Source organism: Cyprinodon variegatus, unplaced genomic scaffold (assembly GCF_000732505.1).
Source record: "Cyprinodon variegatus isolate N-32 unplaced genomic scaffold, C_variegatus-1.0 Scaffold355, whole genome shotgun sequence".
Taxonomy (NCBI): domain Eukaryota; kingdom Metazoa; phylum Chordata; class Actinopteri; order Cyprinodontiformes; family Cyprinodontidae; genus Cyprinodon; species Cyprinodon variegatus.
Genome location: NW_015150808.1, coordinates 262,990 through 282,611, shown reverse-complemented (window position 1 = coordinate 282,611; position 19,622 = coordinate 262,990). Strand labels below are relative to the sequence as shown.

Below are 19,622 nucleotides of genomic sequence, written 5' to 3'. Positions count from 1 at the left end.
AACACATTAAATCAGAGGTAAAGGAGTAGCCATGATATAATTAGTTAATGATTTAAGGCATACCATGAATTAATTTAAACTTTCACTGTGGGTCAGTGGACGGGGCTAACTTTGATTCTGCTGTTCTTTTGCAGCTCCCACAATACCACATCTATCTCATGTTTATTAGATATATATTTCGGACCAAACTACGGATATAGAGACTGGATTTGTTCACACAGTTTGCTATAAATAAACTGTATACAATTTTTGAATTAATTTCCATCTTTTCCATTGATTATATTGACTGTCAAGTAAAAAGTAAAACCAGAAAGAACTTTTCCTATTTTGCTCAGAAGTAGCTAATCAGATGCCAGGGTTTCTATGAGAGAGACCTTAGTCCCGCCTCCTTGACTTTTCAAAGATATGTGACTGTTTAAAATAATTCATGGTGTGCTTCAGCACAGGAAAATAATTTAATTTATTAAATTATAACATAATTGTATTTACTTCATACAATAAAATAAATAGCTATATTTAACTGAGGTCCATATCATTCTTGGACATTTATTGAATAAATTCTCTATTTATATCCCATATTAATTAAATAATCACAAATAAAAATTATTTTATGGTGTATTTATTTATTGAGTTGATGCACTTAAAAAAATATAATAATACTTCTGCATTCCTCACTGGCTCTCAGTTGAAATGAACTCTCTACAGTTATGCACCTAACCCTCTTAAGGCTCTGGACAACACCAAATGATTGTTTAAAAATACAAATTCTACCAATCTCTACCCTTTAATGCAATTCAATTTAGTTTATTCATAAAGTACCAACTCACAACACATGTCATTTCAAGGCACTTTACAGAGACAATGCTGTCAGATTGGTTGACTTGCAAGTATCGCTTCACCTGGTTGAGCTTGCAGTGATGATTTTTATTGCATTTTGTCATTGATTCCTCAGTAATCCCCAACACTGAGCATGCATTAAGCGACAGGGTTCACAGTCTTAAGGGAAAAATCTAACTAGCAATTATCAGTTATAAAGGTCAAATTTATAAATTATTTGCATTATATTTGAGTCATTTTTGTCCAGTATGCTGTCCAAATTTTGCTGACCTGAACAACTGATATACAATAAAAAAAAAGAAGTTTAAAAAAAGGAATAATTCTGTAAGATGGGCACTTTTCAAAATACTGGAGTGTGACCATATTAAATGTTTATTTCCACTTTGAAACAAGAAATCGCTCAACTGCTTAATGTTATTAAGTTGATCAAAGCCATTTAGTCACTATGAGAGAAATCTTTTTTTTTTTCTTTTTTTTTACAGTGCACTTTAATCTGACAGGTGGTCATTCTTTTTTCCGTCTTTTAGTTTGACCGGAAAGTTACTCTGGCACCAGGATTTGTTGTCCCCTCCAATCTGGACTACCAGGTATGAGGGAACAAATTTTTTTGAACTAGTTTGATCTGGCGAATCTTTACAGTGATGATTATTGCTTTAAAACCTGTGACAAACTAAGCAGAAAAATAATGCAGTCAGTAAGCTGGCCATGAGGTTTAGACTTCCTGCAAGGCATACGCTGTATTTTTACATTTCATATGCAAGTTCCTGAAAATAGATCAGATATATTTTTGCCCATTAATTGAATTTTCCTTCTTCTCAGGGCTACCATGACTTCATAGATGAGATGCTGCCACACGAAAGCCCAGTTCATTACGGACTGCACCCAAATGCTGAAATTGAGTTTCTCACTGTGACGTCGGATAATCTTTTTCACACACTGCTGGAGCTGCAGTCTCCTGATGCTGTAATGGGAGAGGGAGTATCACAGACGCTAGAAGAAAAGGTAGGATTTATCTTTCCTAAGAAAGGGCTAAAACTTTCATAAACATTCTAATAATTATCATTATTCAGTCAGTTTAAATACCAGAACTTCAGATTTTTAGATTCTTGTAGAAACAGGCATAGCAGTGGTATTCTGTTAATACATGTTTTAGTTTGCTGGGTTGTTTTCAATCTGTTAAGGAACTCATCACTCTACTCACTTGCAGGTAAAAACTATTTTGGATGAAATTCTGGAAAAGCTCCCAGAGGAATACAGTATGTCAGACATTACATCTAAAACCACTGAGCGGACTCCATACATTCTAGTCTGCTTCCAGGAATGTGAGCGCATGAACATGCTCATTTTAGAGATCCGCCGGTCATTGAAGGAGCTCGATCTGGGACTAAAAGTATGTTTGAAGAAAAATTTATGCACAGAAGGCCTAATGTTTTACCTAATGTATGTCTGATGATACATAATCTTTCCTGAATGTGTGTGCTCAGTGTCATAATGTATAGTTGTCTGTGTAAAGGGTGAACTGGCCATGTCTTCTGAGATGGAGAAGCTGCAGACAGACTTGTTCTTCGACAATGTCCCTGATACATGGAGCAAACTTGCCTACCCTTCAACCTACAGTTTGGCGATGTGGTATGTTGCAGCACTTTAACGTGCTTCAGTAGAAGGGGCTTGTAGTTACAAGAGTTAAATTTACTTTTATGTAAGACTAGAGAACTCTTGTAGTGTTACTGTGACAATCACTGGCTACTTTATTAGTAATTCCCAGTCTAACAGCAAACCATTTGACCAAATGGCATTAACTCAATGTGCTTTAGAAATGGTATACAGGAATTTCTTCTAAACATCTATCTGTTTGGATTACAAATAAAACAGTGAGATAGAGTGAAAATATCCAGTGTGTAGCAGATAGATTAAAAGAAGGCCTTGTTGATGAAGGTTAGAGGAAAATTAAATTTTCCTGCACAACTATCTCTTTGGATTACAACAAACAGTTAGATAAAACAAATATACCCTGTATGTAGCAGTTGGATGAAAAAGGCCTTGTCGATGTCGAAGGTTAGAGGAAAATAGACAGACTGATTTGTAAAGATAAAAAGGAAAGGCACATCTGCTACAACTAAGATTTATTTTCTGATACCATTGTACACTTCTGACTTTACACAGATAATCTAAAGTATAAAAAGCAGCAAAAAAAATATGTGTAACTCCTTTCCTATCCAAAATTGAAACTGAGGATACACCTGTCTAAGACTTTCCAAAATGTATTTTATCAATAGATAGGGAAATTTGGTAGCAACCTATAGATGGTAAGCATGGATCACAGTAGCCCTACTTCTGTCACATTCAGAAGTAGGGCTACACTGATTGATCAGCCAGCCGATCGATCGGCCTCAATTTTCTTAATGTTTGGAGATCAGTTATTGGCCAATTCTTAGATGTTAAATCAATCTTTTGCAAAAGTCTGAAAATCACCCATTGTCAATGCTCTAAACATTTATATTTTAGATTTATATTTGAAAGCAGTTGTTTCAGAAGTTTTTATTGTTTCACAGGTATGGATTAATATCTTTTAGTAAAATAAGATTGAAATATTAAAGGTGTCTTGTGTTTATATAACAAAAGACAGTGTCAGTTGTAAAAAAAAAAACAAAATCTGTATCAGTCAAAATCAGTTTTTTTAAAGATTGGGATTTGGTGATTGGTGAGAAACCTGCAATTGGTGCATTTCTATTCGGAAAAACTACAGTACATGTACAAGGAAAAGGGATCCAAACTCTATGCTAGAAAGGTGTACCTAAAAATTTAGCTTTTAATCTGTAGTAAAACAGGAAAATGATTTAAAGTAGCTGACATATAAATAAAAATTGTAACAGTACTAAATGTATTGTGAAGAGGCTAGTATCATGTCTGATGCTATTCAGACTGTGCTGTATGTCTGTGTATCATAAATAAGTTGTCATCACTTAATCTGTCTTGTATATAAAACATATTGCATAGCATTATTTGTGAAAAGTCTATATGAGAGTATCAAAAAATAGGTTAAACTAAAAAAGCATTAAAAAAAATGCGTAGACCTCCACCGAGGAGCAAATTTTCCCCCATATTGTGACTTAAACCTATAGCTAAAACTTGAACATGATCTGGAACGTTAGCAAATTTGAATGAATTGTTCCTTGAATTTGATTAAAATTCCATTCAGTTATCCTGTTATCCTGTACACACCACACACACCCACGCACGTCGGGTTCTCTAAACATGTGGGGACTTTCTATTGACTTCTATTAATTTTTAACCAATTTCTACAGCATAACCATGACCCTCAACCTAACCCGAACAATTCCCAACATACACCTAACCCTAACCTACACGAAATTCACACCATAGTCCCAAACCTAACCCCAACTCAAATAACAGAACTTTATCATATGGGACCAGTAGATTGTCCCCATATGTACCCCTGTAAGTCTCTGCATGTAGGATATTTTCTTGACTTGATTAAATTATAAAGTACTGTGACATGACATGTGTTGAGAATGAGTGTTATATAAATACATTTAATTGAATAGTACAGTTAAAATAAGTAAAGAATAAAAACTATAAATAATTCAACATGCCAGACAAAAAGGTATATGAGAAATAGACTCTCACTAAGCTTAAAAGTGTGGAAAAAGTAAAAGCATTTTTATTATTAAAGGATAAATACCAAAAAGGAGAAAGTTGCATGAAAGTTAAAATGATTCAGAATAAAAGCTAATTTAATGTACCTATTAAAACCACAGCAATGGAAATTATTTTTAAAAAATTAAGTGTTGAGTTTATTTTTCAACAGTTCAACAGTCTCTATTTCATTAGGTTCAATGATGTGATGCTGCGTTGTAAAGAGCTGGACAGCTGGACTCAAGACCTGTCTCTGCCTAGGGTTGTCTGGCTATCTGGACTGTTCAATCCACAGTCTTTCCTAACCGGTAACACAAAAAAGCATTATTGCCTTTGTAATGCATCTGTGTCTATGGGTTGATTATCACTACAAGCAGTTGTTTTTGTCTTCTTTTGCATCTCCTAGCTGTGATGCAATCTCTGGCACGTAAAAATGAATGGCCTCTGGATAAAGTTAACCTTACTGTAGATGTAACAAAGAAATATAAGGAAGAATTCAACCAACCTGCCAGAGAGGGTGCATATGTGTATGGGCTATACATGGAAGGTAGATGTTGTGTTTTGAATTCATAATTACCAATCTGTTCTGTCACTTTGGTATCACCTGTTGTATATAACCAGCATAAAAAGCATTATCCCTTAATTTTCTGATTGTATCCCAGGATCCAGGTGGGACACTCAGACTGGGATGATTGCTGAGGCTCGTCTGAAAGAGCTAACACCAGCCATGCCTGTGATTTCAGTTAGAGCAGTGCCCAATGACCGCCAGGAGACAAGAAACATCTATGAATGTCCGCTCTACAAGACCAAGATTAGAGGACCCACATATGTGTGGACTTTTAATCTGAAAACTAGGGAGCGTCCAGCCAAATGGGTGCTGGCTGGGGTGGCTCTCCTGCTCAGCGTTTAAATTCTTTAAGATAAGTGCTGACTATATCCCATTCATGAATGTTCTCAGAAGTGTATCCATTTACTCAAATAAATCTTACTGCAGTGAAATCAACCATGTTTTCTTTTTATTGAAAAATGATACAATATACAGAGAAAAATGTCAAAAATTCTCACACTAAATCACAGTTAGAACAGATAAAGTCTAAGCATGTTTATCAAATCAAATCCATAAACTACAAAATACCTCATAAGCAGAAGGGAAACAAACAACAGTGCTGTCTCATTAGTGTGGCATTCAAGTACATCACACTTGTACCTCTTACAGTATGTTATGCAGCAGTTTCGAAGTAGTTCAAATTACACAGGTGAAGTCAGTCTGAAGACTTGCTAGGACAACACACCCAGCCCCTTTCAGACAATTGTTTGTATTTTTCTGACACATTTTAAACATATCAGATTCCTGTCATAATAAACACACAGGTCACTTTAAGCACCTTAAAAGATAACCTTTCTAACGAGGCATGAACGGGTGCAAACATGCTGGAGATAGATTCCTACCGCAAGTTATTGTGAAGCTTTTTACATTTTTTGCTGATTCAGATTTCTCTTTAAGATTGCAGTGTTTTTGTAAGGGATAAAATGATAACAGTTGGCAATTTTAAAACAGGTTTTTTGTGTTTAGCACATTAGCGTGGCAGTTATTACTACATTCCAGTGTGCATATCTAAGGGAATTAAGACTGTTACCTTGACTCTAAGGTTTTCCAAACTGCTTTTAGTATTACCTACTTTGGACATGGCAGCAAGCTTAACTGGTAGTTACGAACATGATTGACAAATCTTTTGAGATGGTGGATTTTTTTTTATTCAATTGTCAGTGAAGGACAAGGTCAGGGCCTTACCAAATTGAGCCTCTTGTTTGAAGGCATGGACTCAGCAATGCCCGAAGAAGGTTCTATTGAGGCAATGCAGGACAAGATGACTAGCTATATAGGAGTAAGTCAACAAGAAGCTGTGTTGCCAAAAGCCTATATCTGTGATGTAGGCGTGTACCAGCACGTACCATTCGAACTAATGAGACAATTCAACTGTAATAGTCATCGTTTAACTGTATGAAGAATTGCAAGATATACTGTAGATGTTAGAGTGACCGTTGTTTGAAACACTGACCAACATTAATGGCCTTTCCTTTTAAAGAGATTTTGTCTGAAAGGGGTTTGGATTACTCTGCTATCTATCAAATCACATGGGTGTATTGTTCATTTAAAATGATTAAAGTCTGCCTCACCTGAACACTGTGACACAATCTGTAGTTCAAATGCTGCCTGTGTGAGGAAGTTAAACCATTTTTCCATATTTGCTTGCTGTGAATGTATCTACCCATGTGTTTCCTAGTCACTATCGGACCAGTCAAGTTCCATCATGTCCATGGCAGCTGTTGCCATGTTGATCTTTGTTCCATGTCGCACGCTGCAGCTCTTCACAGAGTTCTGATTAGAAGATGCCCGCATGCTCACCTGCATCCCAGAGTGACCAATGACACCCACTTCACCTCTTATCTTCTGACTGATGGCATCACTGAGGTCGCCCCTTACTCCCTGGACCACAACCCCCACGTCACTTCGGTGACCCCTGACGCCCAATTCACTCCTGACACCCTGACCCACCACTTTCATCACTCCCAGGTCGCCCATATTCATGTTCATGTCCATGTCGCCAATTCTGTCCATCTCCCCCATTTCCTCCATATCTAAGGACAGCATATCCCCCAGGCTACCAAAACTTCCTCTGAGACCTTTAAACATTGATGGGAGCCTGTTTCCTTCGAGCCCTCCTTCCACCCCTCTATCCTCTAGCTTGTCCCCTAGTTTTTCAATCTCCCACCCTACTTCCTTCTCTCTCTCCCCCTCTGCCTCCCCATATCCTCCTGAATATCCTCGGACTATGGTGGTCACTCTGCTTCTCTGCATGCCTCCTCTCTCTCTGTCGCCTTCTTCCCAGGTCCTCTCCTTCCTCTCAACAACACCTCCTGGGAAGCTCCTGAGTGTTACCTGAACTCTTCCTCCCTCTAGACTCCCACTATCATTGTGTTCCTTATGTCCCCAATCTTTCTCCTCAACAGTTCCTTCATCTTCCTCATCATCTTCAAACCTTCCCTGTAAACCTCGCAGCATGACATGCAGTCTGCCGCTGTCGAGTGAACCGACCCCTCTCTCCAGCACAGCGCTGCTTCCTCGTTCTGTGTCTCCATTGCTGAGCGTGCGGAGGAGACAGCTGACACCAGCGCTACTAACCCCTGCGCTGCTTAGGCTGTTGGAGTCCTGGGAGTGTGAGCGAAAGAAAGAGCCAGAGGAACCGATGGTCATAGGTGTGAAGAACTGATCAAAACAAAAAGGAAAAGGGTCACTTTGGTAGAAAAGCTCTCCAACCATTTTTGAGTCCACAGGAAGGAATGCATTGGCAACATGGCTTCTACTTACTGGTGAAATGTTTGAGCGGTCCATGAGTAGAGAGGTTGGGCTGGGTGTCATGTTGGACCTCTCCATCAGCCTCTCCTCCCACAGTCTTAGCCTCCTCTCCCTCTCCTCCAACTCTTTCTCTTTGGAGTACAGCTCCCGCTCCAGCTTTCGAAGGCGCTCAAGGGTTGATTCGATTTCACATCTGCCGAAGCGCAAGTATTGAGACAAAAATCAGTTAAAAACAAACAAGAGGAACTTCTTGCACATCAAAAGCATCTTAGAATAAGAAGACCTGCATTTAAGGACATGGCTCTTGTTTTAATGGACTGATGGACCGAACCACAAAAGCTTCATACTGTAGGTGTTACCACTGTCGATGGCAAACCAAGTTTTTTTTTTTGGAGAGCAACTGACTTCACACAGAGCCACATTTCGTCTTTCTAATATTGAAGTTTGTTTATAATCCGAAACATAAAACAAGAAAAATTAGAAAACAAAATCCAAAGAGGGGCTAAAATATTTTAAAAGCACTATCCTTGGGTATATAAGAAGTCTTAGATTAACCCTTCATAGATCATGCTGTTGCTTTCACTGAAAACTCCACTGATTTCATCCACACAACATATGTATCAGCATATTCACACATAATATAGTTGAGCTGCAGTACTGTCTGCTTCCACAGAAGGTCACTGTGGTTACTGGTGCCTGACTGTCTTCTTTAAACAGGTCCTCACAAACAATCACCTCTCACAGCAGCTAAATATAGTCTGAGCCTTGATGCACAGCCATACCTCCTGTGTTCCTTCAGCACAGCACTTCCCCGCTCATTTATCCCACCCCTTCACCTACTTAGCTCCCCCCCCTCCAACTTTTTCCACCCATACCCAAACCTTCACTCAGAAATGATTGCCTTCATTGTGCTGATGGTAAATATGCACAGAATCTCACACCATTGCACCCCTGGTCCTCTGCCAACATCTTCCTCCCTCCCTTCATTAGTCGACCTTTGTTTCTTTTCTCTATGTTCATTGTTTCTACTTTGCTGAGCATTTTAGAATTCACATGCGCACATTACATTTCTGTTCCTCCCTAAACTTCGACTGACATTTTAATTTTCCTTTACGTCCCACATCCACCCTCCTCCTTCACCCAGAACTTCTCTGCATCTCCCGCCCCTGTGGAGGAGTAGAGGAATCTCTTCCATGGACACTTTCCAGAGAGCTTAATATAGACTGAAGCCGAGTGCAGGGTCACACATGCAGCTTCTTTCCTGACTTTCAGATTCTCACAGAGTTGTTTTTTCATGTGTGCATTGTTGTTGGATCTGTCATGTTGTAATTCACCAGCAGCTTTTACTTTGCAAAAACTGACCGCTAGTGTTTTGTGTTATGTACCTCCACTGGTCCTTATTATGTAGAAAAGAGTTGCACTGGTCTGGCAGCCTGCTGTCATTTGCCATGGACTCCAAGGTTAGTAACAACTGCTTGAATTGTGGTCTTTCCTGAAGATAAGAGTTCAAAATAAGACATGAAAGCTAACATTTTCTACTAAGGAAAACAAAACCTTTTCCCTACATCCAGAGGCTGTTTATCTTACCTTTGGATCTGCCTGCCAACATTTCCTCATCAACTCAGCAAAACTTGCAGGGCAGCTGGTGGGAATGGTTAGTCTCTAGATGCCAAAAAAAGATGCAAACAAAGAAACTATGTGACTAAGTAAACAACACTGGCTATCAAAAGGGGCAGAGAAGTAAACTCTCAATTCATGGGTTAATAACATTGTGGTGACAATCTCTGCATGCTAATGTGTAGCAGGTATGTTTGCCAGACCTGCCATCTAAGCTTAGCAAATGATGTTGCCGTCATTTGCCAACAGCTACAATTACAAATAAATGACAAAATGGGTTTTGAATTGGATCGTTAAGATCATTTGAAGGCGTGATTTAATAAGATTTGATTTACAGTGCACAACATAACAGCTGCACTTTCATAATCAAATCAAAACCTCAGCCTTCATCAGCATCATTGTGAAAATGTGGAAGGGCAGGAAATGATTTTCGTGGGGGGTTTTTTGTTTATGCATTCAAAAATGTTTAATGTTCTGCTTTTACATCTGTAAACTGGTTGTGCACCTCTAAGCATTGTGCCAACACTTATCATTTTCCTTTTTCAGATGTTTTCCATCTGCTGCAAATAGAAATGTTCAACAATAAAGCTTATAAAATGTCTTCTATAAGTATTTAGATTTCTTTGACTTTGGTCAACAGCCCCGACATCTGTTTTAAAGTGATAGACCAAAACTAACTAGTGCATGAATGAAAATGATTTGGGTTTTTTTTTATCCATCCATCCATTTTTCGTGTGAGCTGTCTACGGGCGAGAGGTCGGGTACACCCTGGAGGTCAGTCAGTCGCCAGTCTATCGCAGGGCAACATAGAGAAAAACAGGACAAACAACCATCCATGCACAAACTCACACCTAAGGAGAATTTAGAGATGCCAATTAACCCAACAGTCATGTTTTTGGACAGTGGGAGGAAGCCAGAGTACCCAGAGAGAACGCACGCAGCCACAGGGAAAACATGCTAACTCCATGCAGAAAGACCCCAGGCCGGGAATCGAACCCAGAACCCTCTCGCTGCAAGGCAGCAGTGCTACCCACTGCATGTATTGCACAACTCAGTTCAATTATATTATTGGTTGTAGATCCTCTTCTGAATATATATATAGCTGCAAGTATTTTTTTTTATTATTCTTTGTGAAATCTGTTCGCATCAGACTTTAAGGTGATAACCCGTTAACATGTCCTATAAGAACTGATTATAACACTGATTGTTTTGTTTTGTTTTGGGGTTTTTTTGTCAAAAAGGTTTTCACTTGCATGATGGAACACTTTTGTATATCAGCCTAAAAAAACAGACAAAGACAAGGTGTTATTTTTGCACCAGTTATGTGCCGTACTTTAAAATTTCCTCGTTTATATTTTTTTGAACTGATGGTGCAGCTGAGTCAATTAATTTGAGCTGAACAGAAAGTCATCCCTTCAAACATTTACGGAACACTTCTTTATATTCTGTATAGTATATGTGGTATTGAACTACTTTCTTATCAGCAACCAGCAGCAAAAATGTAACACCCTTACTGTAACTCTACCCCATTTTAAATCCCAGTGATAAAAGCATAGGTCCCAAAAAACACAAGACCCAGCCAACCGAGCACAGTAAATGGAAACTTTTTGTTCATCGGGGATTAATCTTAAAATATCTGCTACTCAGAGTGGAGAGACGGCTAGTTGAAGGGTCAGGAAGACATGTGCAGCTTTAGAAAGGGAAATCAGGCAGACTGGGAAAGAGGAAAAGAGAGACAGACTGAGTTATTTAGGGATAGTATTTGGAGTTTTGCCAGTAGCTATGCCAGATCCATGTTCCCTGGTTGTTTGTTGACCACTAGTGTCCATGTGTGTGTAAATCTGTTGCTGCTGAGGTCATTAACTGAAACACAGAGCTCATGTAACCACCATCCCCTACCACTTGTAAACCTCTAATATCAACCCTCCCATCTCTACATTTTTCTACCTCTCTCTCTTGCTTGTGAAGGCTCTTGCCTGCATAGAGTTTGGCCAAACTCCACTGCTGTGTATCCAGGCCTTACATGAACACAGAACTGACATCATGCCTAAAAATACCCAGCAGAACGAGCTCAGAGTGGAAAGCAGGGGAGCATTGCATTGTGCCTTTGGCTGCCTTGAACTCTGGTGGGTCAGCATGTTAGCAGAGGGCTTATGAAGGTGTCTATGCATGTGCAAAATACCTCTTGCTTTTCCACCACCAGCCATGCAACTTGCAGTCCCTCGAAACCTTTGAAAGGAACTTCCCGAGTCAGCATCTCCCATAGCACCTGGTCATAAAGCATATTGATGATTACAACAAGGAACTGCAATGTCTGTTCTGGGTCCAGATCAGTTATTACATCAATGTTTGTGAGGAAATATATATCCTTTGATTAAGCAAACACACATCAAGTGACATATTTCAATAGTTTATATAATTTTTTGTTTTGGTGAAACTGACTTAAAGCTAATGAAAACCCAAAATTGTATTCTTTAGACAATTAGAATAATATAAAACAGCAAACAAAAAATGTTTATATAAAAAATGTTACGGTAGTAAGTATGGAAGGCTACTGACTATTCTTCAATGGCTAGTAAATGAGGATATGCCACATAAGGTCACTGATAAAGAAGCTGGCTGTTGACTGAATTTATATCAATAGAAAAGGTCAGTGGAAGGAAAAATATAATAGAAAGGATGCATCAGCAAAAGTAGTCTTTAAAGGATTGTGAAACAAAGCCAGTTAAGTTTCACAATAAGTGGGACCTACATCAGTCTCTAAAGAGCTGCCGAGCACACAAATATCCAGCAGAGCTATAAACTGTTACATTAAATTTGTTAAACCACTTCTAAACCAGGTTTAATGACCATGGCAACACTGTGCTTGATTGCCCTTACTGCCCTCAAGAGAATCCATGGAGGATTTTCTAGAAGATCTGAGACACAAGCCTGAATAATGCAGAAAGGCTGAAGGCCAGAAAAGCAGACTTGGCTTCCAGTAAGCAGTGCCTGAGGCTCATCGCCTGCATGCCACACTGCAGTGATTCAGTAATTAATGCAAAAGGATCCTCTAACAAGTATTGCACAGAAGGGAACAGAGAGTCAGATTCAAAAAACTACAATATGTGTTCTAAATAGGCGCACTTGTCAGATTAAAAGGCACTAAAAGTTAGGCAAGAAGTAACCATTTGATTACGTGTACATCACGGTAAAATAGCACCATGTATTTAACTGAAATGTTATGTGGTTATAACCGTACTCTACAGTTCAGTAAGCTTTTCATTGTGCAAACATAAAAATAAAAAAAACACCAACACCTTAAGTATAAATCACTGTGTGTAATGGAGCTCTAAAATAAAACCTTCAGAACTGAGTTGCTCTGTTCCCTCAATGATTCTTTTTTACTTTACAGAGATACAGATATGACCAGGATGAAAACCACACTACTCCTCCTGAAGCCAAGGTCAACAGGGACAACATCAGCTGGACTCCCCTCTCCAGCACCCTGGCATACTGTAGGCTTCCCTTGACAGGCTGAGACATGTGCTCCCCCTATAGCTGAAACATACCCTCCCCATTCTTATGCTGTTCCACCGTTCTATGGCCAGGACCAAAAAAAAAGCTGGTCCACAGTTTTTCTTCCTGGCCATGGAACAGTGGACCAGCTCTGCACTCTCTGCAGAGTGCAGGAGGGTTCATGGGAGTTTGCCCAACCGGTCCACATATGTTTTGTAGACCTGAAGAAGGCTCAGGGATGACCCAGGGCACATTGGAGGGACTGCTGTCCTGGGACACCTCCTGCTTTCCCCAGCAGAGCTGGAGGAGGTTTCAGCAGAGAGGGAAGTCTGGGAGTCTCTGTTGAGACTGCTGCCCCCATGACCCGGTCCCGGATGGAGCAGAAGATAACAAGTACAAGTACAAATATGGCTAAATATGTACTGTATATGCTTTTAATAAAGGCCTCTCCCATTTTTTTTATTGCAACTGATTTTATATTGTACCAACTTACCACGCCGTATGAATAAGTGTCACAAGTCTCAGAGACAGGCAGACTCTGGATAACTTCAGGAGCCATCCAGGGAAAAGTGCCCACTACAGTCATATGGGTGGTGTGAGATAAAAACTTAGATGCTCCAAAGTCACATATCTGAAACCCCAAAATGAGAAATTGAAAATAAATTTAGTTACATATTTATAGCATGTATTTCTTTGATAAATAATACAACTATATTGGATACCTTTAGCACTTTATCTCCAGTCAATACCACTGTAAGCAGAACACAAACCAGTCAGTGCTTAAAAACATGTCAGAAGCAAATGTGATCCCAGACTCAACCTCAAACTCAAACAAAATGAATTTAAAAGAACCTAAATAAAGGATCATGTTACCATTTCGTGACTTGAGGTCTCTGTGTATCACTTTGACTGGAGCTTCTGCGTGGAGGTAATGCATCCCTGAATGGAAATTCATAATTTAGTCCCATGAAAAATATAATGTTTTTGGTTTTGTCATGTTCTCAATGAAATGACATAACAATATAAATTTTCTACATTTCAAATATTCTTTGTTTAAAGCCAGCCTCTTCAAACAAGCTTTATTTGTAAGCTACTTTATAGCAGTTTATAGCAGTAACAGTTTTTTTAACTTCAAAATCATTTTAGCAAAAGAAAGCATCTAACAGAACTGAGATTTTAAAATTGTACTCTCCCAAACCTTTTATAAGAAGTATAATAACTCCCCTTTAAGTTAAAACAAAGCCGTCTTGGCATTATTAAACTTCCTTATCTGAAAGAACGTAAACTTAAATGCATTATTACTTGAGCTAATAAAATGTTAGCACATATTCACATGGACAAAATTGTTGATGCCCATGTGTAACAAAAGAAAAACGTCCCTGTTTTTAGTCAGGATTGACTTGAATCTGACCAAGGTAATAATACATAGAAATTGCTTTTCAGACATGCTTCAACAGAATGATCTCAAATTATAAATTGCCATTTTTGGGTGTTTTTAGCTGTGTATTTTGGGTCATTATCCTGTGGCAAGACCCATGACATGCTACTTAGACCGAGCTCTCTGACACTGGGCAACATATTTCTCTCTAAAATCCCTTGATAGGCTTCTGGTTTCATTGCAAAATTCAAGCCATCTGTGACATCAATTCAAGACATCCTGTGCCAGATGAAGCAAAGCAAGAACAGGCAAGGCATGTTTATTTGTACAGTACAGTTTATTACAGTTCAGTGCTTTACATTAATAAAACTGTACAACAGAACCAAAAAAAAAGCAAGTAAAGATAAAAACATGATAAAAGCAGATACCGGTAGTAAACCAAGAGGAAAACAGTTGAACCACAAACTGACACCAATGATACTTCAGTTAACTGTTTAACTTTAACAGTCAAAGGCAGTTATAATAAATTGAGTTTTTAACTTTGACTTGGAAGTTTGATTAATATAGGGGGGATAGGAAGTAAATGTTGCTTTTCCATGTTTGGTTCTCGCTCTGTATGTGAAGAGTAGGCTTGAACTAGAAGACCTGAGTGGTCTGGGAGGTTAATACACTGTAGAATAAATTATGTATAGAGGTGCTGATCCATTCAGTGGTTTATAGACCAACATTAGGATTTTCAAAAAGAGCAGTGTAGGGATGTCATAACCAGACTGATTACTTTCTTAGTTCTAGTGAGGATGTGATCAGCTGTCTGATTGATTTTTTAGGCAAACCTACATATGAAAATACTGTTCCATTAATCAATCCTACTAAAGATAAAAGTTTGAATGATTTTCTAGATCCTGCTTGGACATTTATCCTTGAATCCTGGAAATGTTTGTCAGGTGATAAAAGGCTGACTTAGTAACTGCCTTTATGTGCCTCTGAAGGTTAAGGTCTGTCTCTATCATGACTCCAAGATTTCGCCCATCATCACTGGATGCTAGCTGTAGTAGCTGAAGCTTTGAGCTAACTCTAAAGCTCTCCTTCTTTTGTCCGAAGATTATTACCTCAGTTTTGTTTTTATTCAATTGGAGAAAATTATGGCGCATACACATTTTTATTTGTTATACGCATCTAGCTAATACTCTGATGGGTTCATAGTCACCTGGTGACATTGTCATGTAAAGCTGTGTGTTGTAGTTATGATAACTGATCTTGTTGTTGGCTATAATCTGAGCTAAGTTGAGCAAGTAGAAATTAACGGCCCCATAATGGAGCCTTGAGGAACCCCACATGTGTTTTAGTTTTTTCTGGTCTCTATTGTAAAATTCCTTACTGACGCATAGAAATCCCTGTCCTTCAAGTAAAGATCAAACCAGTCAAGTGCTGTGCCAGAAAGACCGATCTAGTTTTCCAATAAAATCAAATGATCAACAGTAGGGCTGAACGAATTTGCAAAAATCTAAATTGTTATTATTATCAACCGGTATTGCAATTGTGATTTTATTGCAATTTCCCTTCACACTAAGCACAACCATGTTGATATTTTACTCCAGGGTTTCAGTTTTTCCATGACTTTGAAAGCCTGCTTGTCCATAATCCAGTGCTGCAGGACTTTGCATAAAACAGTTCTTACTTGTACTATAATGCATAGATTTAGGTGCTAGCTCTCTGTTCCATATAGCATAAACCACTTTAATTGTATTTCGGCCACCTAAGGGAGAAACTTTCTGTCTTACTCTTGTTAAATGTATTGTAACTCAAATTGAGTGTCTCTGCGATTTAAAAATTGCATTTTTTAAATTTTTTTTTTTTTTTTTTTTTTTTTTTAATTTAAACTTATAAAATTTGCCAGCGGCCATGCCCAATTATTTTTTTTTTTTTTTTTTTTTTTTTTAGGCCTGGGGATGTGTTTATGATTTGTTTCAAATCAGATTCTTCAGTGATTTGGGTAAAACAGAAACACAGTATAAGTAGGAAATTAATAGCTAAACATTTTCTTGTGATTATCTGAACAGAAACCAAAAAATTTACTCAAAGTCTGGATTATTATCAAAGCCCAAGGAAGGTTCCAAAACAAAAAAACATTTTACCAGCATCAAACATCCCATAACCTTTGATTGGTCCCCGGTTATTTGGAAATCAAAGAAGTTTCGAACCACCAGGACCCTCCCTAGATGAGCCACCTGACCAAACCGAACAGTCAGGGGATATGGACTGATCAAAAACTGATCTAAAATTGATCAAAAAACTGACCAACTAAGTTAAAAAAAGTTGAATTCCTGCCTTCAGAAGGTCAGTTAAAGAGAGATTAGATGGTATCCAGCTTTAAGTCTTTCAAGAACTTACACATATAAGGAAAATGAGAAAAGGAAGAGAAACAGAATTTTCTGCTGTGAAAGAAACAAAATATCGCTTTATTGATTTAAACCCGATTAACAGTCAAGGTTTTTACCATTGTTAACATCATATCTGCTTTGAAAAAAGTGGCTGCATCATTATAATGTAGGGATCTTTTTCAGTGGTAGGATCATTTTGCATAGAGGAAAGGATGACAGCAAGCGCATATAAAGAGTATCACAACAGGGCTCCAAACTCAGAGCAGTGTGTCCCTTCATCTTTCAATACAACACTGAACCAAAGTACATGGTCAGTCCATAGTCCATTTATTAGCTGGTCCATCAGCCTGGATTTATATCAACTTGTATATTTCTACAGGGGACAGAAAACCTTTGGTGTCACCACCACTTCGATAATTTCACTTAAAGTGAAACAAATGGTCAAAAGATGTGCTGACTGTGTTTTATACAGTAGATGGAGTTTAGCTATATGAGGTAATAATAATTTTTTTATATCTTATATATCATTCTAAACAGTTTGGTTATTCAAAGGAGGAGATGTGTTGGTTGATTTAAAGTCCTCAACTACAATAGGATGGTATTTATTAAAATTTTATTCCTATTTATTGATCAGAGATAAGAAAATCTGAAGAGTTTTCTGTAGCAACATTCATAATCGATAATAATGCACAAAAGAGTAACATCTGTTATTGCAATTTATCTTTTGGGCAATTAGATTGAAGTTATATTTTTAAAATCTTAGTTTTTGAGTTTCACCATTAAGCATCAACATAATATTTAGTAGGTTCCATATGTAATATGCTATAGTTTGAAACAAGTTAAAAACTGAAAAGAATAAAGGAAATAAAACTTGCATATTTCATTCGATCTCCCTCTTAATTGCTGGACTTGCCCTCTCTCTTACAGCCTAAAATCATTGCAAAGATTTCTGAAAAATTACAGACACAGCTCAATTTTAAATTCCTTTTTTACCTATTTAAATTTATTTTAAAACAGCTTACTGATACAGAAAACAGCTAAGTCTTTGTCTACTGTACCCAATAAAAAAAGCACTAACACAGAAAATAGTTGTAAGCACAGCTCTGTAACAGCTACTGTATAAAAGGTGGGTTTACTGACAATTTAAAAAAATCAGATATTGGATTTTTAAACAGACTGGTCTCACCAAGGTATTAAACAGATAATTCCACTTAACCATTTATTTCGCCATATCTCTAAATAATTAATAAACTTAAGCCTACCTTTGGCTATTTGTATGGCCCATGTCATTATCTGCTCCATGTCCATTTCTTCACTCTGCTCACTTGAAATGTACTCATACAGAGAGCCTCCACTTGCATATTCTGTAAAGCAATTCACACACAAGCAATGAAAAACAATAAGCTAAAAAAAAAAAATGTTAATTAATGCATCTATATAACTCAAAAGAAATGCCTTATGCTAAGTGACATCAGTATCAGCCAACAGTATTGTAAAACAAGGCCGGAGTTTTGAGTTAAAACTGTATCTTAACTGTGCAGTCAGGTCCAACATTACAGGCATATCCAAACATTTGGGGCTCAGTTACAAACATTGTGCCAGAAGGGTGGAAAAAGACCGAGTAATCAGAATGTTCTGATCATCTGAAACACATTTATAAATACTGCTCAGCTAGAGCATGTGTTAATGTGTGTGTAACTTTGGCCATCTCAGATCAAATACACCTGCATAAAAAAATAGGCTTCTACATCTCTAAACAACAGGACATTACATCCATTTTCCTCACAGATATATCATTTTACCCTTTTAAGTGTTTCTAAAAGTTAAATACTGCATCTGAGTTGATATTTTTACATTTACAACAACATTTTGAACTTTAAGCCCCTAAGTCATGTAAATGGTAACATAATCTCTCAAAGACACACAATGTGGGGTCTGACCTGTGACAATGCCATAGTTGGGAGATTCCAGCACGGCTCCATAAAACTGAATGATGTTCTTATGACTCAGTACACTGAGAATCTCAGCCTGGACGAGAAGACAAGGAAAAGACAGACTGAGAAACATAAACACTTTCATTGGGAAACTCCCTAAGTTTTCCAGTGTCTGGCAGTGACATAAAAACAACCTTTAATTGAAAAAAAAAAAAAAATACTTATCCTAATATCCTAAATGTTAGTCATCTATAACAGTGCCTGCAGGAGGACTGAGCTGAGGGTTTAATGAATTTCATTCCGAGTCTCCAAAGAGCTTCTACACCACATTGACAAACATGCAATTCATCAGAGTCAACGGATGCTCCAGATCATTATTTCTACACAGAAACAACACGCGCACACACAAACAAACGTGCCTCACTATCTTTGCAGGCCTTTTTCCATTGACTTCAACTCATTTCTACAGCCTAATTGTAAACCTTACCCTAAACCTAACTTTTAGGGGTTCATATGTAACCCTAACCCCAACCTAAACTCAATTCCCACCTTAGTCCTTAATGGGACCCATGACCCAAATACAGCAATTTCCCTTGTGAGATCCAGACATCGGGACCCACAAGGAGCAGTAGGTCCCCACAACATGCTTTTTTTTCCAGAAAGGGCCCCATTATGCATTAAAAACAAGAACAATGTGGCTTGGGTATCTGTTCTGGACGCCGCTGTTCCAGATGCCTCCTGGTCGCCTCCCTCGGAAGGTGTTCCAGGCATGTCATATTTGGAAGAGGCTTCATTGAAGGCCCAGGACAAGGACACGCTGGAGGAACTATGTCTCTGAGCTGGCCTAGTGTCATCTTGGGGTCCCCCCAGAGTAACTTGAGGAAGTGTGTGTGAACCTGGGAAGTCTGGGCATCTCTGCTTAGACTGCTGCCTCCGAGACCCAGCCCCGGATAAAGACGAAG

The 19,622-nt window shown here is 38.2% G+C and overlaps 2 protein-coding genes across 5 annotated transcripts in view; one reads left to right on the top strand and one right to left on the bottom strand.

Moving 5' to 3' along the window:
- Positions 1-5,493, top strand: part of LOC107091870 (dynein heavy chain 11, axonemal-like) — a 53,295-nt gene extending 47,802 nt beyond the window's left edge. For all 4 annotated transcript variants that reach the window (XM_015386050.1, XM_015386047.1, XM_015386046.1 and 1 more), the window contains 7 exons: positions 1,365-1,424; positions 1,657-1,839; positions 2,045-2,227; positions 2,351-2,466; positions 4,690-4,802; positions 4,901-5,041; positions 5,157-5,493. In XM_015386050.1, coding sequence (XP_015241536.1) covers positions 1,365-1,424; positions 1,657-1,839; positions 2,045-2,227; positions 2,351-2,466; positions 4,690-4,802; positions 4,901-5,041; positions 5,157-5,404 — 1,044 coding nt within the window. In that variant the 3' untranslated portion in view covers positions 5,405-5,493. The remainder of the gene's footprint in view (positions 1-1,364; positions 1,425-1,656; positions 1,840-2,044; positions 2,228-2,350; positions 2,467-4,689; positions 4,803-4,900; positions 5,042-5,156) is intronic.
- A 1,021-nt stretch (positions 5,494-6,514) lies between these two features.
- Positions 6,515-19,622, bottom strand: part of LOC107091871 (Abelson tyrosine-protein kinase 2) — a 15,617-nt gene continuing 2,509 nt past the window's right edge. The window contains exons 2-11 of the mRNA XM_015386051.1: positions 18,667-18,754; positions 17,989-18,090; positions 13,841-13,906; positions 13,690-13,718; positions 13,461-13,598; positions 11,652-11,738; positions 9,440-9,514; positions 9,238-9,344; positions 7,865-8,045; positions 6,515-7,762 (exon numbers count right to left, since the gene is read on the bottom strand). Of these exons, the coding sequence (XP_015241537.1) occupies positions 6,776-7,762; positions 7,865-8,045; positions 9,238-9,344; positions 9,440-9,514; positions 11,652-11,738; positions 13,461-13,598; positions 13,690-13,718; positions 13,841-13,906; positions 17,989-18,090; positions 18,667-18,754 (1,860 nt within the window). The 3' untranslated portion in view covers positions 6,515-6,775. The remainder of the gene's footprint in view (positions 7,763-7,864; positions 8,046-9,237; positions 9,345-9,439; positions 9,515-11,651; positions 11,739-13,460; positions 13,599-13,689; positions 13,719-13,840; positions 13,907-17,988; positions 18,091-18,666; positions 18,755-19,622) is intronic.